General features: G+C 38.8%; 3 protein-coding genes across 6 annotated transcripts; 2 read left to right on the forward strand and 1 right to left on the reverse strand.

Moving 5' to 3' along the window:
* Nucleotides 1-32: 32 nt before the first annotated feature.
* pcmtl (l-isoaspartyl protein carboxyl methyltransferase, like) lies at nt 33-11,435 on the forward strand. Of its 4 annotated transcripts, none has more exons than XM_053633805.1 (9): nt 33-76; nt 3,261-3,396; nt 3,504-3,608; nt 3,703-3,734; nt 3,907-4,011; nt 6,340-6,460; nt 8,825-8,910; nt 9,454-9,623; nt 10,943-11,435. In XM_053633805.1, exons 2-9 carry the CDS (start codon nt 3,279-3,281, stop codon nt 10,953-10,955), a joined length of 750 nt encoding a protein of 249 aa, XP_053489780.1. In that variant the 5' UTR covers nt 33-76; nt 3,261-3,278; the 3' UTR covers nt 10,956-11,435. The 4 variants fall into 4 exon arrangements, with proteins under 4 accessions (XP_053489780.1, XP_053489777.1, XP_053489779.1 ...); XM_053633802.1 differs by having other exon boundaries at nt 10,979-11,435; XM_053633804.1 differs by lacking the exon at nt 33-76 and adding an exon at nt 80-98 and having other exon boundaries at nt 10,979-11,435.
* A 510-nt stretch (nt 11,436-11,945) lies between these two features.
* Nucleotides 11,946-18,894, forward strand: rpusd2 (RNA pseudouridine synthase domain containing 2). The gene is made up of 3 exons (XM_053633785.1): nt 11,946-12,683; nt 12,766-13,062; nt 15,758-18,894. Exons 1-3 carry the CDS (start codon nt 11,994-11,996, stop codon nt 16,529-16,531), a joined length of 1,761 nt encoding a protein of 586 aa, XP_053489760.1. The 5' UTR covers nt 11,946-11,993; the 3' UTR covers nt 16,532-18,894.
* A 35-nt stretch (nt 18,895-18,929) lies between these two features.
* Nucleotides 18,930-24,049, reverse strand: disp2 (dispatched homolog 2 (Drosophila)). Its single transcript, XM_053632851.1, has 5 exons — nt 24,043-24,049; nt 23,763-23,955; nt 23,065-23,162; nt 22,819-22,916; nt 18,930-22,667 (listed from the first exon to the last, which is right to left on the reverse strand). The coding sequence occupies exons 1-5, from the start codon at nt 24,047-24,049 to the stop codon at nt 19,185-19,187; spliced, it is 3,879 nt and encodes a 1,292-aa protein (XP_053488826.1). The 3' UTR covers nt 18,930-19,184.
* Nucleotides 24,050-24,222: the final 173 nt, after the last annotated feature.

Consider the following 24,222-nt stretch of genomic DNA (forward strand, 5'->3'; position numbering starts at 1 on the left):
AACAGACGCGTCAGTCAAAATTCTCCTCATTGTGATTGGTTGAGCGTTGTGCGCTTCCGTCTGTACATTCTCCAACGTAAGTGGCTTTAGAGTGGAACGTAAGGTTCTTATATATTGCATTTTTATTAATATCTTTTTGTTTTAAATGCAGGTGGCACATGCAAAAAAAAAGTTTTATTGTGGTGAACAAAAAGAGGAGTACTTGTTTTGGCGTTAAACTTGCTGGAAGAGTAGACGGCTTCGTGTGTAAACAAATTGAGATGACGTTGTGGGAGTGCGGTGTTCAGTCTTTATTTCTCTTTTAACACAGAAATGTCACGTCTTTTAAACGTAGGTCATCGAAGGCGACGCTGAATGTTGGCTTCAAGACTAGTCTAGGTAGGCTGAGGAATATGTACACTCATTTCTAATGTACGATAAGTGTGGTTCACGTTATATTCTCAGTAAAGTAATCCCAAACATCAGGTGTAGATTTGTCTATCTGTCGCAACAACGTCACGTCTTAATGACTGCTTTAAACGAGTTCATAAACAAGTTCAGATCTGTTACTGTTTTTGTGTGGGTGTCTGAAGTGTAATGTTAGCACTGGAGTTAATGTTAGTGATGATACACCTGGAAGTTAATGTCATTTTGGAACTATAATATTAACAAAAAAGGGTATAAAAAAAAGAGTCAGCAGTTTTTTTGATTTATTATTATTTCAGGTTTTTGTTTGGTCAAATGTTTGTTTTGTTTTTTTAGAACCAACACAGAAATGACATGATTGTAAAATGCTTTTTAGAAACTCTGAAGCAGTGGTTCTTATAACAGTCCTCAGGGCCCATAAACCACATTTTAGGTCTGTTCCTATCTGGGTCTGTCCCAACTCACACAACACAAGATGTGGACTGTCGGGCGCACGGCGGCTTAGTTAGCACGTTCGCCTCACACCTCCAGGGTCTGGGGTCTGAGTCCCGCCGGGGCCATGTGTGTGTGGAGTTTGCATGTTCTCCCCGTGCTGCGGTGGTTTTCCTCCGGCTATTCTGGTTTCCTCCCCCGGTCCAAAGACATGCGTGGTAGGCTAAAGTGTCCGTAGTGTATGAATGGGTGTGTGTGTGTGTATGTGACTGGCACCCTGTCCAGGGTGTATTCCGCCTTGTGCCCGCTGCTCCCTGGGATAGGCTCCAGGTTCCCTGTGACCCTGAAAAGGAGTAAGCAGTAGAAGATGGATGGATGTGGACTGTCTTTGGGCCATGGGGACTGATTTCAGACCATAATATTATATACACTTTTATAGTGTTTTTTTTTTTTTTTTAACCTTAGCGGTTCTATAATGCGCTAGGTGCTAGCTTGCCATCTTGAGCAACTTGGGGTTCAGTGTCTTGCCCAAGGGCTGGGGATCGAACCACCAACCCTACGATTATTAAACAACCCGCTCTACCTCCCGAGTCACAGCCACCCACAAATAATAGTAGCTAGTTATAGTATAAATATAAATAGTAATGTTTTCCCCTGCAGATGAACATGTGAACCAGAGCATGTCAAGGTAGGAAGAAAGCCAATGGTAAAATGTAATGTTACCCTGACTTTACAAATGACCATGAGAGGGATGTCCTGCATTTTTAAATGAACTCTATGTCCATTAAGCCAGAAACGCTCCACTCTTTGCGTTCTGGGAATTGTACTTACAGAGTCAGTTTAGCACGAAAGGACTTTTAAACATAACAACCCCGAATCATTTTATTAGAGAGAGAAAAAAACACTTTGCAAGAGAATTACTGCTATTTGTTTTTTTGTTTTGTTTATTTGGTCAAAATTTTTTATTTAAATTTAGTTTTGCATACATACCAGGAAAAAATATCAAAGCTCCTATGAACTATATAAAAACAGATGCCATGAAAACCATCCACATATATTAAAAAAAAAAAAAAATGGAAAGAGGGAAATGTAGGATGTCAACATTTCAGTTTATTTCTCTAACATCATCTCTGTGATTTTTGTCCAGCTCTGAATAGTCTTGTCCTTTGCACTGTTGTGTTTGGGAGTTACTGCTATTTGTTGATATGCAGGGTCACACAATAGCACAGTGTTGTATGTAGGTTGAGGTACAGTATATACAAATTAATCTCGTTTTAAAAATATTTATACCTTACTGTCTCTTGTATCATATGAGAGCAACTTAAATATGTTAATTCTGTTACTGAGGACATTGCTGTAGTAGAAGGAGAAGGCTTGGCACATTTACATTACAGTATAATGAAATTCATTTCTTCACATATCCCAGCTTGTTAGGAAGCTGAGGTCGGCCATGATACAGTGTCCTGTGCAGTGTTCGAATTGTTTCATAGTTCTCGGGAGGGCCCCATGGCAAAATTCACCAACTAGGGTTTTGATGCTATATTATCGGTTTCAATAAAACAAAAGCACCATTATCTGATTATATAAATGTTTTTTCTTACTTCAGTACTTATTTGTTATTTTATAACAAATAATTACATTAGATGGCTAGTTACAACTGTCTGATAGTGAGCTAACCTGGCGTCAGATAAAGAAAGACTACTTGCATATTAAAATTATAAGCTAGTGACAGTTCAGAGATAAAACCTATTCAATGTCAATAAATTACCAAACAATCATAAAAAAAGATGATTTGATATCTTACCATCATCGTGAGGTGAAAATGCGGATCCACTCAGGTTGGCTCATTTGGAAAATGAGGATCCACTCATCTGGTGGACTTGAGCGTGTTTAGAGTTTTCAGACGAAAAAGAACATTTGGATTACTTGTGAAACTGGGACAAATAACGGACACTGTTTATGTTTCTAGTGTCAGTGAAACACATTTTTGGAACCCCAAACTTTGCCCGTTAACCAGTACCCATTTAACCAGTGAGCCACCATTAGTAATGCAAATATGCAACTGCAAGAAGGAATACTAGTTGTCAAACTAACACACATAACAGATTGTAGTTATGCTTTTTGGAGGTACATTAAAATTAAACTTGATTCACAAAATAAGCAGCATAACAACATGGAAGTGCTCAACAGTTTTCATTGTGGTTGTGGCTGTAGATGAACATTTCATGAACCAAAACGTGGAAATTTATGGGGAGTCCTTTTTTTTTTTTTTTTTTTTACCGCATTTTTGTCTTAAAATGTCTCAAATTAAACCAAATGACAAATTCCTCAGCATTATTTTGAGATTTAATGTTGGAACAATCCTTAAATTTGTACAACTTAATTTTTTTTTTTTTAAAGTATAATTTGGGAATGTGCTGCAGGTGTTCCTTCTCCAGGAAATGTGGTGTGTGGCCAGGCTGGCAGCACTGGCTTTCCCTATGGGTTTGCTTCTAACCAGGACCATGGCATGGATATCTAGTGGCAAAACACATCCACAACTTATAAGCCGTTTGCGAGGTAAAAAACCATGACTTGTGTGTAATACAAACGTTCATTAAACTCTACACATTTCATATTCCTATTCATATAGAGTTGATAGTATGTGTTATTCATTTACATGACAGAGCACGGAGTTATCCGTAGTGATCGAGTGTTCGAAGCCATGCTTGCCACTGATCGGGGCATCTATTCCAAAGATTACCCATATGAGGATTCTCCTCAGTCAATAGGTGTGTTGAACAGACACACTGAAACTACAAATTAGTTAGCAGGAAAAACATTTTTCTCAACATAAATATACATTGTTTCTTGCTCTCTTCAAAGGGTACAAGGCCACCATCAGTGCTCCTCATATGGTAAGTCAGTGAGAATAGTCAGGCATGTGTGTTTACGATTTTATAGCTTGTGAGTATGGAGGTCATTTTGATCCATACTGGACTTAATATGGTAAAGTTTGTTGCTATAGTGATGGTGTGACTGCACATGTGGAGGATGAATTTGGCCTAATAATGTGACTTTTCTCTGTAGCATGCACATGTTTTGGAGATTCTAAGTGAGCAGTTAACTGAAGGAGCTTCAGCACTGGATGTTGGCTCAGGGAGCGGTTATCTCACTGCCTGCTTCGCAAGAATGGTGAGCTTCACAGCATATTTACAGTATCTCTAAAACATGTCAATAGTATATGAAAGAGCTCTGGTGTTATTTAATTATTGTTATTATTGGTGTTTCATTGATTGCTGTAATTAAAAAAAAAAAAAAAATATATATATATATATATATATATATTTATTTAAAATTAAGCATTAAACAGTATTATGTGACATCCCAATTCGCATACTATCCGTCCTAAATAGTGTCCAACATTAGAATTAGTGTGTACCAAATCTTAGTATGTTGAAATGAGGATCCCAAAGGTGCTCAGATGGTCTACTATTTCCGGTAGATTTTCGAAGAATGGATCCATGGACACCTTTTTAGCTAATATTTCCTACAAAAGAGTTTTCTGACCGTTTGCTTCGTCGAATTCAAGGACGCATTTTAGAGAGGTGTAAATGAAATGTGGAAAAATAAATCAAGGGAATGATAAATTCAAGTATATTGTATAAATTTTATATAAGGAATAATGAATGATGAAAATCTGAAATGCAACAAGGAGTTTGTTTACGGTGACGGTGTGTGTAAATAGGCAACAACGTTCTCTTTCGTCACATGATGTGTTAGTATGTCCCAGTACTTGCATACTCTTTTGCTACACACTCAAAAGTATATACTTTTTCTTCATGAATAGAGCACATACAATGCTGTGAAAAAGTATCTTGATTTCTTCTGTTTTTGTGTATATCTCATACTAAATATTTTGCGATCTTCAAAGAAATACAACATAAAACAAAGGCAACCTGAGTAGACACACAATTTCTAACACAATTTCTATTTATTTATTTATTTATTTATTTTACTGAAGCAAAAAAAGTTATCCAATACCTATCACCCATGAGAAAAGCTAATTGCCCCCTTAAACTTAAAATCTGGTTGTGCCACCTTTAGCAGCAATAACTGCAACCCAATGCTTCTGATAACTGGAGATCAGTCTTTCACTTACTTATAGAACTAGGATCTACTCCTATGCTTTGGATCATTGTCTTCCTGCATAATCCAGTTGCATTTGAGTTTCAGCTTACGGACTGAAGACCGTACATTCTCCTAGAGGATTTTCTGATATAGAGCAGAATTCATGTTTCCCTCAATTATTCAATTTGCCCAGGCCCTGAAGCACCAAAGGATCCCCACACCATCACACATCCACCACCATGCTTGACCATAGGTATGATGTTCTTTTTGTGGAACTCTGTGTTTGGTTTACGCCAGATGTAACGGGACCACTGTCTTCCAAACAGTTCCACTTTCGGCTCATCAGTCCACAGAACATTCTCCCAAAAGGTTTGAGGATCATCAAGGTGTGTTTTGGCAAAATTCAGACGAGCCTTAACGTTCTTCTGGGTTAGCAGTGGTTTTCACTTCACCACTCTTCCATGGATGCCATTTTTGCCCAGTGTCTTTCTGATAGTGGAGTCATGAACAGTGATCTTTATTGATGTAAGAGAGGCCTGTAGATCCTTTGAGGTTGTCCTTGGCTCTTTTGTGACTTCCTGGATGAGTCGTCAATGTGCTCTTGGAGGAATTTTGGAAGGTCGGCCACTTCTGGGAAGGTTCACTACTGTGCCGAGTTTTTCCATTTGGAGATAATGGTTCTTACTGTGGTGTTGATTTGATTGAACAGGTCTGGAAGTAATCAGGCTTGGTTGCGTCTAGTCCAGCTGAACCCAGCTGAACTACGGGGGCAAATACATTTTCACACTGGCCCAGTTGCTATTGGATAACTTTTTTGCTTCAATAAATAACATTATCATTTAAAGACTGTATTTTGTGTTTACTCAGGTTGCCTTTGTTTTATCTTAGATTTTGTTTTAATTTCAGAAACAATGTCGTATGAGATATACACAAAAACAGAAGAAATCAGGATGGGTCAAATACTTTTTCACAGCACTATACTTTTAGTGCATAGTATAAGTAGGCAATTTGGGACGCAGCATTAGTCTGTGAAGGTTGTGAGTACAGAACTACCAGACTGCCATTGTTGGGTCCTGAAAAAGGTCCTTACCCTCAACTGCTCCTAGGCTGCACTCTGACCCCAACTTCTTTTTAAGTTAGGCAAAAACGTTTAACTGCACATACATGACAATTACATTAACTTATATTAAATTAGACGGTGGTCAGAGTCATAATCACAGATGGTAAGTGTAACCCCCTGGAAATGTGAGATATTCTACGAGTACAATTATACTGGCTGTACTGGGTATACCGGATGTTATTATTATTGGCACCAAGATTGAATGTTGCTACTTTTTATGTAGAAAAAAAAAATTTTTCATTTTAAACTGTATCTTTATCTTTTATATGCAGGTAGGTCCCACTGGAAAAGTGGTGGGAATTGATCACATAGCAGAACTAGTGCAAGCGTCGGTGAAAAATGTCCAAGCTGATGAACTGGAGCTGTTAACCTCTGGAAGGGTCAAGCTAGTGGGTGAGACACTTAAGAACGGAATACAGTGGTATGCATGAAATGAAATAACAAACCAGAGTCTGCTTTTCCTCCTCAACATACCAGAATTGCTTTATAAGTATTTCATATTTTTTCATTTGATTGATGTATTCTTTATATCAGTTAAAGCTACAGTCCGTAGGGTTTTGTCAAAAATGGGAAAACTTGTGATAATTGGAGAAGGGATGGGAAAAAAACCCCACCTTCTATTATATGATTTTTCTGTGCTGGCATGATTCACCCATGACATTCTTGTAATACTATTTCATAGCCAGAGCTGTGTGAGGGATGTCTGGTCAGAATTGGTATGAAATTTCTATGCATACTTTCCACACCAGCTCAGATGGGTTAAACATCTTCACATCCCAACCTCAGGCATGAAAGAAGTCCGGTTACATTGTACTTGGCAGGAGCAGCAGCCAGTCAGGAGAGAGTGTAAACAAATAGGAGTGAGAAAGTGGAAGAGTCTGATAATAAACTATAAGAAGAAAAAGGAATCAGGACTGATGTTTTAGCAGGTATTTAACAAAGATATATTTATTTTTTATAAATCTGTTTTGTTTGCAGTTGTTTCATATCCATGAGAGCAGAGTATTTGTGTGTTTTTTTTTTTTTTTTATCAAAAGGTTAAACAATAAAGACAATTATTCACAGTTTTCTTTGCTCATATTTACCAAAGGTGCCAATATTAGTGCAGGGGAACTGTACTAGGTAGCAAGTGAACAGTCAGTTCTCAAAGTTGATGTGTTGGAAGCAGGAGAAATGGGCAAGCACAAGGATTTCAGCACCTTTGACAAGGGCTAAATTGGGATGGTTAGACGACTTGTGGGGCGTTTTCGGTATGCAGTAGTTAGTACCTACCAAAAATGTCTTAGAAGGACAAACAAGTCCGATCCATGGAAGCCCCATCTCACAACTTACAGGAATTGAAGTATCTGCTGCATCTTGGTGCCAGATACCACAGCACATTTTCAGAGGTCTTGTGGAGTCCATGCCTCGACGGATCAGGGCTGTTTTGGCGGTACAAGGGGGACCTACACAATATTAGGCAGGTAGTTTTAATGTTATGGCTGATCGGTGTAGATTATTTAACAAAATGCACACAGAACACAGTTAAATTCAAAAAACAAACAAACAGCAACAAAAGACCAGTTTTGTTCTATACACCATATTTTAGCTACTGGTTAGCAGACTAGAGTCTCAGGAAATGGAGATTACAGTGGAACAACCCTTTTTCCTTCAACCAGAGCTTAACATTAGGCAACTAGTTCATTTTGTGTCATTTATGATCTGGCAAAATAGTCGCCTCAAGCTTTTGTAAATTTTCTCTCCCCTGAACCTCAATAATGTATCATTCCTCAGTCACATGGCCTCCATTCTTAGATATCTGAATGTACTGTAAATACATCTGAAAGCATATTCAAATACTAGACTGCTCTTATTAAGCTTTAAAACTGTCTTATCTTTTAATATTCATATCCAACTGCACTTGATTGATGAACTCTATAAAATATTTGAACCTTCTGGTACACTTCAAACCCCATTGCTTTGACAGTCTCTGGGCCCACAATGCAGTTTTGAAGCGACTATTCTGACTGTTTAGGATTTTTCTTTCTTTCTTTTCAAAGTATTATGGCAGGCAACTTGGAAATTCCAAAAATGTGCAATGTACAAATGTGAATATATATCGTGATAAATATGGGTCTCGAATTATATGAATATGATATATTGTGATAATATTTTTTGCCATATCTCCCAGCCCTAGTTTAGATGTACTAATTATCGTTCATTGTGTGGGTTGGGTCATGCCTTTAATTTGTACTGTATGTGCAATCAGAGCAGTGAGATGAATGCCCACGGTGGAAAAGAGTGCAGCACAAGCTATGTTATGAAATGTTCTTCCTGGAGTAGCTTGGAATAACATTTTTCTACCAGAGAGGGGGAAATTACAAAATCTTACATTCTGTAGCTTTAAATTTCTTTAACATAAAGATCATCACTATAGTACTTGCAGTAGTTCTTTGTAGTGTACTATATTTAAAAATCACAGCTATAAGAATGTAGGTGCAAACTCTAAATTACTGTTTATACCGAAGCTATTGCATTGCTTTATTTATTCTAAATATAAACAACGAGTTCCCCTTTTATGCAGTGTAAGTATTATTGTCCATTCATCGAATTTATATTTGGTAACACTGCTAACTACAGTATGTCAGCACACCTACACTACAACTTTATTACAACAGTGGTCACAAGCCACTAAAATCAAGTAATTCAGTTTCAGAATTTATATAAACTAAAACAAAAAAGTTTCTTTGGCCTAAACGTGGCTATGTTCCTTTTCAGTGGGTGATGGACGGTTAGGTTTTCCAGATGGAGCGCCATATGATGCCATTCACGTTGGGGCAGCGGCACCTACAATCCCCAAAGCGGTAGGCACATAAGTTATCAATTTCCCCATAGCTTCTATACTGCTCTACAGTCTAACCCTGTCTGTGCTTAACCCTGTCACATTTTGCGCAAAACAACAAAAAAACATTGTAAGTGGTATTTCTTGCATAACAAGTTTATAATGGGAAGAATAAACCTTACATTTGTGCATGTGGCCACTAATGCTAAAATAGATCTTCAATTTGTGCACATTTACATTTATGGCATTTGGCAGACACCCTTATCCAGAGGGACTTTTATTTATCTCATTTATACAACTGAACAGTTGAGGGTTATAAGGGCCTTGCTCAAGGGCCCAGCAGTGGCAGTAGTCCAACATTTTAACCATTGAGTTTACACTGTCCTATTTAGGGATCTGTGCTATGATGACTCTGCATCCTGAAGGACATCACTGGGAATCAATCATTGTACATATAAAGCCAACATCACCTGGCAATTCAATTCAGTAATAAGAAGTCTTAGCTAGCAGTCAGAATGACTGTAAGTGTTTCAACCTCTAAACCCATCAATAAAATCTTCGTCAGCTTCTAGAGCAGCTGAAACCAGGTGGAAGACTGGTGCTGCCTGTAGGTCCAGAGGGTGGGAGCCAAGTTCTGGAGCAGTATGATCGCCAGAGTGATGGTACCTTTGTCAAAAAGGCACTCATGGGGGTGGTGTATGTACCACTTACAGACAGACACCACCAGTGGCCAGGGTATGTACCACAGTATCATTAACCTGGCCGATATATACTGTCTTATTGTTGCTCTTGAAAGTCCAAACTCCAAGATATATTAGTATTTCTTAATTGTTTGTACCTTCTTGTTTTCCATACCTGGTACACTGTATGACCAAAAGTTTTTGGACACCTCACCATAACACTCGTATGTGCATTTTGAACATCCCATTCCAGGTTTATTCCCACTTTTGCTATTATAAGGCCCTAGTTAGGTGTTCCAATTTATCCCGAAGGTGTTCGGTGGGGTTGAGATCAGGGCTCTGTGCCACTCCAACCTTGGCAAGCCATGTCAATGTCAAGTTTATTTATATAGCACCACTAAAAACAACATAGGTTGACCAAAGTGCTTTACAACAATAATTACAAAAGCTAAACTAGAAATAAGATATAAATATATATAAATAAATATACTAATATTGTGACATTCGTTACATAACAATCATATAACAGATATAATGATAATGAGTCTTTACTGGTCACATATACTTTACAGCACAGTGAAATTCTTTTCTTCGCATATACCAGCATGTTAGGAGGTTGGGGTCAGAGCGCAGGGTCAGCCATTATACAGCACCCCTGGAGCAGGGCCTAACAGTGGCACCTTGGCAGTGCTGGGGCTTGAACCCCCAACCCTCCAATCAGTAACCAAGAGCCGTAACTGTCAAGCCACCACTGTCCCTATCGCTATGAATGGTCAAATGCCAAGGAAAATAAACAAGTTTTTAAATGGGATTTAAAACTAGTTAAAGTAGGAGCAGTTCTAATATGTAGAGGCAGGCTATTCCAAAGCTTAGAGCCAGCCCCAGTGAAAGCATGATCACCTCTAAGCTTCAGTCTAGTTCAGCAAAACCCTGTCATTCTTAAAAGTGGGTTGCACTCGTAACAATGTTAAGAACCGCTGATCTCGATCTATCGAGCAAGATAGATCATTCTAGAGCCATGTCTTTATGGCCATCGCTTTGTGTACAGGGGCATTGTCATGCATTTGGGCTAGGTTTTAGTTCCGGCAAAGGAAGATTGTAATGCTACAGCATACAAAGACATCCTAGACAATTATGTGCTTCCAATTTTGTGGCAACTGTTTGGAGGAAGGCCCACATATGGATGTGATGGTCAGGTGTCCACATACTTTTGGCCACACAGTGTATGTTCAGGTCTCAGATTTACCTAATGAGGATTCGCTAATGAAGATATAACTAATGCTCAAAACTAATTCACACATGGATGAATCCAAGTATTGTACAACACATCTTGTAATCTTGATGCTCTGAATGTTGCTCTGTTTCTGTCCCCAGCGGTGAGCTCTGATTGCAGTGTGATTACTCCTGCAGGAGGTGGTTCGGGTGTTGCAGTGCAGGGAACACTTAGGACAGAGTGCAAGGCACTCGCTTCAGCTGTGGATTACTTTCCTACCTGACAGCTCTTTCCAGCCTCTTCAATTCTCTTATACTATAATGACTAAAACAAGGCGTTTTCACTCAGCTATTACTGGATGTCACTGAGATATTTCATTTTGAGTTATTTAATTTTTGTCTTTTCCCACCTCCTTTCTAATTGGGGTTGTACCATTTCCTAAAAAGGAAAAATATGATGTTTTTATTTCTTGAATCCTCCCCTGTTTGTAAAACAATATATGCAAAATATTTTCTAACTGAAGTCAAAGCAATGACATGTTAATTAAAACATTAAGGTAATTATTTGGACTGCAGTGATTTGTATCTGTGCACAATTATACTTGCATCATGCATTTATGTAATTAATGTATTAATAAATAAGCTTACGTTGTTAGTTTCTGTCTGAAAAGATAAATTGCTGAAACCAAATGATCGATTTTTTTTGTTTGTTTATTGATTGATTACTTTTTTTTTATTGAAAACAGCAAGTAACAAATATAGCATAGTACAATAGTACAGAACAAAGTGTGGCATTAATTGGTAACAGGGGATCTGAAAATAATATTATGGTATTTTGAACTTTTTTTTTTTAACAATATAAAGATATAAAAGAATCAAATTCCACTATAAACACCTTAAAGATTGGGGATGAATTAACACACTTTTGTTTATGTATATAAAATTTTGCCATCAGTATAAATAAATTCACAATGTATTCAAGACGTTTGTTAACATTATTTTGATAATACACGATGACGTTCTTTAATGTAAAATAGTATTTAATATTTACTAAATTAAAGATAAATTCTGACAATTCTCTCCAAAACGAATTTTGGACAATTTTACATTAAAAAAAACACAACAACAACAAATGCGTCGAAACTAAATGACCGTGTGGCGCTACAAGGTTAATTGTGATGTCATCATTCTGCGACAGAACACGCGCACAGGCATGTCAGTACGGCATGTTAGAGCAAACGGTGTACCTGTGTTGAAATGCGTACAGAGACTGGGCAGCTCTTTAATGCGTGGGAATTGTTTTAAAAGCAGACTTGTACCTGGTGCTGTTTCTTCCTTGTGGGATGGAATCGGTGTTAGCAGTAATATAACGAAACGTAAGCAGACCCGGAGAGATTTACACACCACACACAGTGTTTTCAAAGCAAAGTACCGACCCAAGTTCAGCATCATGGAGACCAAAGAATTAAACACTGCAGAAATAGGAAAGGAGCAAGAATCGAGTGAGAGCAAACAAGTAAAGGAAAGCTGCAAGAAAAGGAAAAGCGAAGACTCCGAGGAACACGAGAGAAACAAACGAGGTAAGAAGCGAAGGGGAAGCAAACAGACCAAACCTGGGGATAGATATGTTCCTCCACCACAAAAACGCAACCCAGGAGTGAGCTTTAACCAAGAACACTTCGCAGAAACGTCGTACTACTTTGAGGGAGGACTTAGAAAAGTGCACCCTTATTATTTCGATTTTAAGACCTATTGTAAGGGACGTTGGATCGGTAAAACACTGTTAGAAGTTTTCAGCAGTGAATTTCGTACAGAACCACTAGACTACTATAAGAAAGCAGTGAAAGAGGGACGTATTCGACTGAATGAAATACCTGTGGACGACCTGGATATCACACTGAAGGTAGGGAATTTGATGGAACCTAATGCATAATAACTACAAGAAGACTTGGTTGGTTTTAAGCTTTTGTTTTTATACTCCTCAGAATAATGACTTCATGAGGAACACTGTGCATCGGCACGAGCCCCCTGTAAACGGGCAGCCACTGCAGGTCTTAGTGGACGATGGTGAAGTGGTAGTGGTAGACAAACCTGCCTCTCTGCCTGTACATCCATGTGGCCGCTACCGCCACAACACCGTCATCTTCATTCTGGGGAAAGAGAGAGGTCTGTGCGGCCTTCACACTGTGCACCGTCTCGATCGACTCACCTCGGGCATCCTTCTGTTTGCCCGCACTCTGGAGATGTCCAAGAAACTGGACCAGATGGTTCGGGATCGACAGGTGAAGCCATCACCACCTCCCTGATATGATCTTTCAACTTAGTAGTGATTTTACCCCTGTCTCCAAACAAATGACTCACTATAAGCGCTCTGTATAAGTTTTACAGTAAAGAAGCCACAATGTTGTTCTTGCATATTCAGGTACTTTAGTTTGACTGACACAAAGGTACCTTTTTTAAATCTATGGTTATTTGGGGTGTCTGCCATCTCCAAGGACTAACATTTTGTGAAGGCACTACTTGTAGGCTAGTTCTTCCCATATGAAACCTGTGCAAGATGGTCATCATCTTTACATGATACGAAAGGTGCCACAAGCAGTAAATTCTCCCCAAAAAACATATACCACTAGTATTATTATTTTTAATATATAGGTAAAGCAGTGTTTCTTACAGGATTTTGCGAGACTGTAGTCGGTGGACCTCTGACTCTCTAGGGGGGTCCAGGGACATGCTTATAGTGGCAAATCCGTGCTAAAAATCAGAGCGTGTTCTTGACGCTCTCATGCATGGACACTCAACAGACTCTTTATCTGAGTCATTTATTCTTTTTATTTGTTTATTTTTCGATTGATAGCCTTGCAACATTCTTCATTGTGTAATATAAGATATGTAAATACAGGTAATCTTTACCAGTTGTTAATAGACAGGAAGTGTTTAGTAGCTAGCCTTTGCATTCTTGGGGTGTTAACAGATAGCGATCCAATCCAGCTGATATAATCATATTGATAATCATTCATGAAGTAAGTCTGTTCATAATTAATTGTGAGCCCCCAGATAATAAATCATTGGCTTAGTTACAGACGATTGTGACTTTACTGTTGTGACTGGAAGCCACTGACTCCAGTGTTGCTTCAAGGGGATGAAATACTCATTTTAGTGAAAGATTTAGTTATAAGTCATATTGCTAACTTGTAAATAAGATGTCAATTGTTTCATTATTATGCTTTCTGTCCCATGTGCAAGGTGTCCTACACCTCACTCGCAACTGTTAGATAAGTTCTGATTAAACTCCAATTAATTATTGTAATATACTACACGTGGGTAAATTTTGCCTTCTTTGCAAGCTGCAGTGATTTTACAGTTTTGGATGGATGGATTGCTATCTACTAACATCCCAAGAATGCAAAGGCTAGCTAGTAAACTAGTAGAACGTTTCCTGTCTATTAACAACTGCTAAAGATACTGTGTTTACATATATTATACTACATATGTTGCAAAGGTAGCAGTCGAAAACTATCAACAATTTAAAAAAACAAATGACTCATATGTGTCTGGATGAAGCCATGTCTGTCTTGAAGAACAGGTAACTTTGCTAACGGTTTGCCAAAGTGGCAGGTGGCCAATCAGAACTGATTTCTGGAAAAATGAGTTAACCAATGATATTTGAGGTGGTTAGAGAATAGCTAGTTAGGCCTGCACAACGGCACAAAACAGAGATCTTTAACGTTGTTATGAGAAGTGTAGAAATATTTTCGTTTGTTATGAAACTATGGCAGGACGCATGGTAATTACTGGGAATCACTGGGTCAGGTTGTTATAGTTGGGAAAATTCCAAAGAGAAGGTTGTCATGAACCAAAAATGTGATTGATCACATTAAAGTTTGTCTAGACAGTACTATTATATTTTCCATCGTTCAAATGGAAATAGCATTGGACAGAATGGTGTCCTAGGGACACTAATCATCAAGTAGAGAGAAATTAACAAAAAAGGCAAGTACAACCCCAATTCCAAAAAAATTGGGACGCTGTGTAAAATGTAAAAAATAACAGAATGCGATGATTTGCGAATCTCATAAACCCATATGTTATTCATAACAGAACAGGGAAAACATGTCAAATGTTTAAACTGAGGAAATGTACTATTTTAAGAAAAAAAATGTGATTTTGAATTTGATGGCCTCAATACGTTTTGATGGCCATCAAATTAAAAATTACCTTATTATTTTCTTAAAATGGTACATTTCCTCAGTTTAAACATTTGACACGTTTTCTATCTTCTATTGTGAATAATGTACATTTATTTACATTTTATACAACGTCGCAACTTTTTTGGAATTGGGGTTGTAAATACTTTCACCTCACAAATAAGCCATCAGTATTTTGCCTATCCAAAATTCCAAGTTTGGTCTTGATATCAGGATTGAGTAATTGTTAGGTAGATAAGTTGAGCTTGCGTGTTTTAATTCGCCAGTAAACGTTGTGGTATGTTAGCAGATTAGATATGAACATTAGCTCTATAACTAGCTAGGTGTTGAATGCTACTTACAGTGTAGAGGTGCACATCCCGACTGGGTACTTGTGCAACACTGCACATCACACTTACTGCATTCATTCATTAGTCTTCAGTAACTATTTTATCCTGCTCAGGGTCACAGTGGTTTAAAATACTGATTTGTTATATTTTGTGAAACAGGCAACTAAGTTTGTTGGGAAATATCAGCACGTACATAGCACATCAGACTCCAGTGGAGGTTTGTATAAAAGGTGTTTATATGTCATGTTTTTGTGCGACATGATATACAGCATGTAGTATGTACAGGTAGGTGGACCATGAAACAGATATTTTATCACTGCCCCAGGAATGCTATGAGCTTAATTTGTCAATGCTTTAGTTGTATAGACTGTCCAATGCATATACTGTACATTGTCTGTAAATAGGCTTCCCTGTTACCATACATTTTCCTTTGCTTTGAACAGTTGGAGAAGGAGTATGTTTGTCGTGTGGAGGGGGAGTTTCCTGACACTGAGGTTGTGTGTGAAGAACCAATTCTGGTAGTCTCATTCAAGGTGGGTCTCTGCAGGGTGGATCCCAAAGGCAAAGACTGCCGCACAGTTTTCCAGAAACTCAGCTATAACGGGCGCTCTAGCGTGGTGCGCTGTCTGCCACTCACAGGGCGCACACACCAAATCCGCGTGCATCTCCAGTATCTGGGATTCCCCATCCTCAATGACCCCATTTATGGCTCTTCTGCTTGGGGCCCGAACAGAGGCAAGGGAGGCCTGGTGGGTAAAAATGATCAGGAGCTGCTGGAAGCTCTTATTGAGGAGCACCGTTCCAAGGAGAGTTTACACCTCTTGGATATCTCCGATGAAGTGTTATCCGGAAACAGCGAGCCTAATGCGGGCACCAGTGTCGGTGCTCTGGTTAACAGTGCCCTGACGGACATAGTGGAATCTGTTAAGACTGTATGTGAAGAATCAACTACAAATGCAACTTCAAATGACAATGAAGCAGAAACGAATAGTACACAGGCAAAAGAGAGCAGTTCTCAATCTGAGAAATTATCAACAACTGCAAACGTGACCAAGGTAGTCCGAGATCATTTATGTTCGGAGTGTAAAATTGTCCGGCCTGACCCTACAGAGAAGGAGTTGGTCATGTACCTGCATGCATTACGCTACAAGGGACCTGACTTTGAGTATTCCACACAATTGCCTGATTGGGCTAAAGAAGACTGGGTGCAGGATTGAAATCCATTTTTACATTATTTTCTGTTCTTTTTATGAATATTTAATCTGTAAAAAAAAAAAAGTGTTAATAGAAAATGGCTGGCATTTGGATTTGCGTTTAGAATTAGAACTGTGATCGAACCTTTAGGTGAAAATTTCAGTAAAAGCAGTTTTAAATAAATAAAAAAAAAATTCTGTAACCATTCAAAAAGCTGAGTTAAAAAACAATCTGCGGAAATAGACACCACAATTTAGACACTCAATTGCTCTGTGATCCAGGTCATGGGTCAGTAAAATATAAATCTTTATTGACTTTCTCAGTCACATTTACATAATAGTTCATTCTTAATACTTTAACTCTGACATCACATATTGACATAAAACAATTTTAGAACAGCATGTTTCTGAAACGTGACATCACTATGTGCATAACAAATTATTGTTACTTTTTACATTTGGCACTTTGTACACTAGAAAGGTGTGACAGCATTCCAGACATTTTGGTCACTGGCATACTAATAAAACATTGAGTTTAATAAAATGTAGTAATTGAAAGGACTAGAAAGGCTATTCAACAATGCAGCCATTAGTAATCCACTTCAATGTGTGAATGCTTGATCAACTGACCAGCAGCACTAAATTCTTTAATTAAAAATGTGGCTTTTTTTTTAATTAAATGGCTTTTTCTTTTTGCCTTTTTACATTCCATAGTCATTCAGTAGTGACTATTGATAAACAAATGTGTTCATTTTATTTAAAAAAAAATAATGTATTCAGAAATTACCAAGTCATTGCTCACAACATGGCACCACACTTCACAGCAAGAAAACCTGTCTTGGTACTCTAATGATCGTACGACATTCGAACAAGTAATGGCATATAAAGACAAGACATTAATGTGTGGAGCAGAAAATAACTTTTACTGCATGCTTATATCAGATGTTAGTTGACTGACTTGGTAGCTGTTTACTTCTGACTGCAGAAGTAAAATGTTAAAGGTTTCTTTTTCACTGTTCTGAGAAAAGAAAAAGCTCTTAACATCAGGTAAAGTAATGAAAAAATGTAAAGTTCTGCTTTTCAAAAGACTGTATAAATGTTCTAACTACTTTCATAATACATTTACAACTGGAATATTGGTTTTCTCACATGGAGTTACAAAGTTTCTAACTAAATTAAAACTAAAACGTGTGTTAGTGTACGTCTACAGCAAATATAAACTTAAAGCAACCTAACCTGATAAAACAGGTATTTAACAATAATTCATTTAGACATTCTGAGAAACCAAATGTGACTCTACCCACCCCCAGGAGATCAGGCCCATCAGCTGTGGAATGTTTGAGTAGCATATTTGGGTACGAGACATGTAATGAACAAATTTCTTAGCCAATAAACGAGTAAGATTTTATTCCACGATATTTTGGGCCGCTTGTATTGGGCCATTTATCAGGAACTAAATATAAATATAAAGGGTAAACTGCCTTTTTTGTTAACTGAAAGTCAATTTTAAATAAAAAAGAATGTGTATGGCTTCATTTATTTGTAGATTGATATGTTGACTTTGACACTCAATTTAAAAAATAATTTTACATTGTAAATCTGATATAATCTAAATACCAAGCACAATGCATAAGTAAAAAGACCGTAATACATCAAATACAATTCTGGGAGTTGAGTCTTCTGTATGACATGTAAAAATAAATAATTATATTATATTTGAGGGCTTTAAATATTTGAATATAAACTCTTGCTTGGCTTTTAGCTCAGTGGATATCTGAACAAAATAAACAGTCACAAGTGCCCCAGATAAAACAGAAAGGTACACTTTGGCAATTAAATTAAGAAAAATATTAAACAAGCATTTCATCAAAGCCATAAATCTTTGCATTAAATGACTCATTAACTGGTAAGCACTCAGATCCTACGTGAACTCAAAATAAGTGCCTTGTTTTGTTTTATATTGTGTGTTCACCCAGATTTACTTGTAACCGATTCCCACATTTCCTCTACCACATGTGAAGCCAAATTATTGCTTCATTAAAGGCAGGTGCACTTGGAGGGAAATCCAGTTATGCATCTTATAAACAGCTCAGAGACAGTTCTAGTATCAAGACAATACATGATGTGTCCTATAAGTGATTAGCATGATCAAATTCTAATCGTTTTCCACTTGGATCGTTTCAAATTAAATAGTCGGACTTTTCTAGATTAATTTGTGCCTATTCCTTATCTTTATTTTTCTGTATTTAAAAAGAGGAAATTGCTTTTATGTAATGTTTAGGTAAACTGCTCTCAGGCACCATAATCCTTTGAAAATATGTACAATAATTGTATTATGAAATAGCAACCCAAGGCCATGTGGAACAGGCTCCTTCACACATACTTATAGTGCCTGTGACATGCAGTTTCATCAGTCCCAAAAATTTTTTTTGTAACATATATCATAAACTCATTGCAGATAGCAGTGTGAAATTAATTCTCGATATAATCTGGGACCTATATAACTGTGAATTTACAGGTCTATTGTGTTTAGTAAGCATTTACAGATATGATGATCTCTTGGATGCTGAAATTATCATCACACCACCAAGCACAAAGTACATCACAAGTTCAGGATTTAGCATGGTGGTAAAAGCATACACTGAGGCCTCTGTTAATCTGTTTTATATTCATTAAATCAACTGTTGTCCTCACTTCTTCCATCCCTCTTGATCCATACGTCAGGTAAATCCGGTTGACTGTTTGGCAATATTACAGGCAGCTCACTTTGGCTTGTCCGCCCCCTTCCAGAACTTGGGGAGCCAGGGTCATAAACTGTTTCTCTCAGAGACAGACGCAAAGTATCTCTCTTGCCATTGAGGTGACCTGGTCGCAGCTCTCCTTCAGTCACAGTGGATGGTGCGACAGAGACTGCTGGCTCAATGTCACTCAAACAAGTCTCGTTAGAATCTTCAAGCCCCTCAGTGGAACTCTGAGACTGACAAGACAAAAGTCTTTTATGTGCATGACATCTATAGGCCCCATCCATAGAGAGTGACCTTTTATTAGTATTATCTGTGGTCTCTATGACCGTGATATCTTCCATGCTAGAAGATGACATGGAGACGTTCCATAGTTTCATTCCAGGGCTATGACATTTCTTGCACAAATGCCTTTCCTTTGCTGGATCACCTGTAAGAACTACTACAGGCCGCGTTTTTTTTCCTTTGTAAGGGGATGAGGTCTGGACGGCTTGGGGAGTGTCGCAACCTTTGAGGTGCCTGCTACATATTTCGTCACTCACAGACTCAGTGCTAATCCTGTTGTAATATCGCTTTGGACTGAGACCACAGAACTCAATGTCATCTGAAAGAACAGAAGGTCTGTTGGACAGCTTGCTGGTGCAAGTGCTGTTTTCAAAGCTGTCACTTAGATGACCGGCAAGAGGTTGCAGCTCATACTGCTCTGGCTCCCTCCCTAACCTTGACAGGTGTTGCCTGTGGCGGTGCTGATTGGGGCACAAGAATGCTCCGCCACCTTCTTTATTACAATTTTTTCTCCCTTGTGATCCCGTGCTAGTACCACAGCTGAACATACCATTAACTGATGGATTGTTGTTTCCTGCTTCAGCACCTGAACAAGAAGATGGTATATTTTCTGTGGCTCTCTCTTTTGCACATGGTATGATTATTTTCCCACAGTTTTTCTCAGGTCCAAAGAAGCAACAGAGTGACTGAAAGAAAAAAGTGGCAAAACCGCATGCCACACACTTCACGAGAAGGAGAAATATCCCAAGCTTCCGGAAAAGCAGCGCAGTCGCCGGTAGCATTATAATACCGACACAAAAGTATGCTCCTGCACCTATGGCTACTGGACAACCCATTTTCTTCAGAGAATATGCGACCCTACCCAATCGGTCAGTGTGTGGGGCCAGGCAGTAGGAAATGCAGTAATTGGCAGCAAAGTCAACAGAGAGGCCTGCAGCAGCTGAAATGAACAGTGCTTCCACACTATTTAACTGCCATTCTAAAAGCACAAGCAGGCCAACAGTAACAAAAACACTCCCCCCGACAGCAAATGTCACATAAATGCTTAATGGTATATTCCAAGTGGTGAGCAAAAGCGATGCAAATGTAAGGGCTACGGAAAAGCCTGCCACTACTAATGTCTCTGAGCTCAGGCATTGCTGGAGGTCATACAACAATAATTGGCTCACAAACCAGCCTCTTTGCAGTCCAGGTGGAGCGCTAGAAATCTCATTATTGAACCAAGACGTGATTTGTTTATAGAAATTTGAAGTTCTGTTGAAGTTAAAGCTGTTAAGCTGTGAGGTCTTAAATACCACAACAAGGACAGCAATTCGATTTTGTGAATCAAAACGAAGGCCCCCGGTCCTAGGTGAACCAGTTTCTGCCTGTTGTTCTTCCACCATCATTTTGAGACACTCTTCGAAAACACTAGGCGGGTAAGGGAATGTAATATTGTTGCAACAGAAACTGAAAGCATCCTCATTTGCAGAACAATGGCGAGTAGATAGCCAGTGAATCAAGTCTTCCACAAAACAAGTATTGTCTTCCACTGCTTCTTGGTCTGCTGGTGACGGTGAATAAAAAGTCTGGTTTCTAATTTTTCCACATAGCTTTTGCAACCACACTTGGGCTTCCGAACTACTTATATTGAATTCTGGGTCCATGGTAAAGGAGCCATTGCTTCTTGGATTGAAACGATCATCATCAACTGGGGTGACACCCCAAATGAGAGTCATAGTCATAGGCTCATCCTCTCCTTGTTTCATTCGCTCAAACATGAACTGATGGCGGTATTCTGCATCGTATCTTTCAAATGGATGACTGGAGCGAAACAGCTGAGTTGCCCTACTGTCTGAGGATGGCAGTTTCATGCCAGGGTCTACACATGAGATGTAAATTCCTCCTGCAGCCAGGACTGCAAACCAGCAGATCCATATGTATCGAAACTTAACCACACCACAGGGCAGGACTTTTGAGAAAATTAGATTTGATGTGTCTGAGAGGCCACGTTTTAGACCCCGAAATTTCTGTCCTACTGTGAAAAGGCACCGCTTCCTTGAACTTGTGTCCCAAAATCCACCAGGATTTTTTGAGCAACATGGCTTCCATGATGGCTTAGAAGCAGTGGTGGAAGCTCCTGCAGCATGTCGCTCTTGCAAAACAATGGCACAGGGGAGCCAAACAAGAGCGAAAAGTGTGTTGATTAAAGAGGCACTACCAAGATACACAGCAAAACACCTCACCACTGTAATGCTACTTATGTAGCCGGAGTAGAATGCGACGCTGGATGTTAAGCCAGACACCAAGATCAAGTACCCAATTTCCTGTAAGACACGGTGGATTCTCTGTTCTAGTGCAGCTGGAGGATTATGGCTTAGTTGGGACTTCCAAAAGTCATTAAAGGTGAATGCTTGGTTTGAGCAACTTCCCAAAAGGACAAGGACTGCCATGAGATTCAGAAGTGGAAAAAACAATAGGCCAAATACTACTTTGTAGAAAAAATAAGATGTCAAAAGTGATAATGTGACTGCAAACAGAGACATAGCTGATAAAAGGAATGATCTAAGATATAAGGCCATTGTAAATAGCAGTGCGAGAACTGTGAGAATAGGATAGACAGAGTCTCTTGAGAGATAATATTTGAAAAGCTTTTGCTTAATCCCCAAGTCCATCCCTGTTATGGTAGTATTGTTATATGTTAGCTCATGACCTTCCAGATGTTTTACATACATCTCCATTAATGCATTTCCTTTTGCCACTGGTAGGAACAGGACACTATATTTTAGGGATGGAACCTGGTATTCAACAGTCTGAGGCCCCAGGAAATCCTTATCCACTAGGTAATGTAGAATCTGATAGATGATGTTGGATTGCTTGCAGGGAGGGGGGACAGATGCACAATAGCCATATTTGCTTCTCTCTACACATGATGCAACGAGGCTTCCATCATGGTAGTAAGGGGCACAGTATCTGAGCAAGCTTAAACTGTCTGACACTTGCTGAGCTGTGAGACTGAAGCAGGAGGAGACGTTGTTGAGGAGAGCCAGGAAGTTCCCCAGGGACCAGCTTGGACAGCACTCTCCCTTACCTTTGTTGCCAACAACCTCTGTTTTGACCTGACAGAGTTCTTTAAAGTGTGCGTCTGAGCGTATCTGAAATTTGAAAGATAACATTACATTTTCTCAGTTTCTTCAGTGACTTCCAAGAGTTTAAAGAGCAAAATGGCAACTGTGCATAAAATTGTACCAAACGTTTCTGAAGTGATGCAGCATGTTTAATGACGTATAAATATATTTGGATTACCTGGGTTTGCTCCATTTCGCACATGGAATAGATTGCCTTTAGACTCCACAGACTGTCTGAGTTTCCTGAGCGGAATACCAGCTGGGCATAGCGATCTCCTGCACGAGCACAGATGGAAGTGAGACACCAGCAAATTTTATTATATGCTACAGTCAATTTACTGATATATTTGCTCAGCTTCATATTTAATAGACAATGGCAAATGACCAGAACAAGTATGTTCTGCTCTGTTATGTTTTCCCTCACCAGGATCATTGCAAAAATAGGCGTTCTCAGTAGTGTCTGTATGTAGCATTCTCCTTGGACGATGTCTTAAGTGCTGCTGGATTTTACTGGGGACCTCTCTGGAAGCAGCATGATCAATGAATTACACTTAGTACAGTTTATGATTGTGTCTACTATGAAATTGCTGATAGTGTATGTACAGTATATACTGAATGTCCACTTTATTAGAAACCCCTGTGTACCTACTCATTCATGTCTTTATCCAATCAGCCAATCATGTGGCAGCAGCACAATGCCTACGATTATACAGATACACATCAAGAGCTTCAGTTAATGTTCATATCAAACATAAGAATGGGAAAAATGCTATCTCTGTGCCTTGACACATCAATGACTTTATACAAAAAAAAAAAAATGCAGTATGCAAATATTCTGCTGGTAGAAATGGCTTGTTGTGAGAGAGGACAGTGGAGAATGGCCAGACTGGTTCAAGCTAAAAGGAAGGCTACAGTAACTCAAATAGCCACTCTTTACAACCGTGTTGAGCAGAAAAGCATCTCAGAATGCACAACATATCAATTTGTATTTGCATTATATTATGCATTACACTGCTTCCACATGATTGGATAATTGCACGAATGAGCAGGTGTACAGGTGTTCCTAATAAAGTGGACTAACAGTGTAAATGGCAAGGAGCTATCATTTACTATTTGCAGTACCGTGCTATACTTTGGTCCACAAACTGCTGAGATGTCAGAGATAGTGCTTTCCCAGGCCCAGTACTTTCCTGCAGCTTGGCCCAGGCTGCCAGTCTAATCCCAATGTCTGTTCCACGTGGCTCAAATCCCTGAAATAGACCATCAGAGACAGATGAGGTGGAGTAGTTCCTTTTGAAAAATGTATTAAATGAATCTACAAGGCAAACTCTCAGGTCTCATTGTTGGGTCGATTTACTTTATTGCGATTCTGAATACAGCACATATTGTTGGAGAACACTACATGTCATTTTGTGGGTTTTCAATACAGAAACTTGAAGTGCTGTAACTAGGGGCTCCATTTTGATAGAAATTTTACACAATGAATAGAAAGGTACTTACTGCTAAAGGATCAGAAAAATCTGGCAGGGGACCAATCAAAATCCCTGCTAGGGAGAAGGCAAGGAGGACTACTGCACATGAG

The sequence above is a fragment of the Ictalurus furcatus genome, chromosome 9, assembly GCF_023375685.1.
Source record: "Ictalurus furcatus strain D&B chromosome 9, Billie_1.0, whole genome shotgun sequence".
Taxonomy (NCBI): Eukaryota; Metazoa; Chordata; class Actinopteri; order Siluriformes; family Ictaluridae; genus Ictalurus; species Ictalurus furcatus.

Coding starts and splice junctions, on each gene's coding strand:
- pcmtl (XM_053633802.1), top strand. CDS start 3,279: ATGTGGTGTGTGGCCAGGCTGGCAGCACTGGCTTTCCCTATGGGTTTG. Junction 3,735..3,906: donor CCATCAGTGCTCCTCATATG/GTAAGTCAGTGA, acceptor TTTTCTCTGTAG/CATGCACATGTTTTGGAGAT. Junction 6,461..8,824: donor TGGAAGGGTCAAGCTAGTGG/GTGAGACACTTA, acceptor GTTCCTTTTCAG/TGGGTGATGGACGGTTAGGT.
- rpusd2 (XM_053633785.1), top strand. CDS start 11,994: ATGTCAGTACGGCATGTTAGAGCAAACGGTGTACCTGTGTTGAAATGC. Junction 12,684..12,765: donor ACCTGGATATCACACTGAAG/GTAGGGAATTTG, acceptor TATACTCCTCAG/AATAATGACTTCATGAGGAA. Junction 13,063..15,757: donor AGATGGTTCGGGATCGACAG/GTGAAGCCATCA, acceptor TGCTTTGAACAG/TTGGAGAAGGAGTATGTTTG.
- disp2 (XM_053632851.1), bottom strand. Junction 22,917..23,064: donor CTATTTTTGCAATGATCCTG/GTGAGGGAAAAC, acceptor GTGCTCGTGCAG/GAGATCGCTATGCCCAGCTG. Junction 22,668..22,818: donor GCGAAATGGAGCAAACCCAG/GTAATCCAAATA, acceptor TTCAAATTTCAG/ATACGCTCAGACGCACACTT.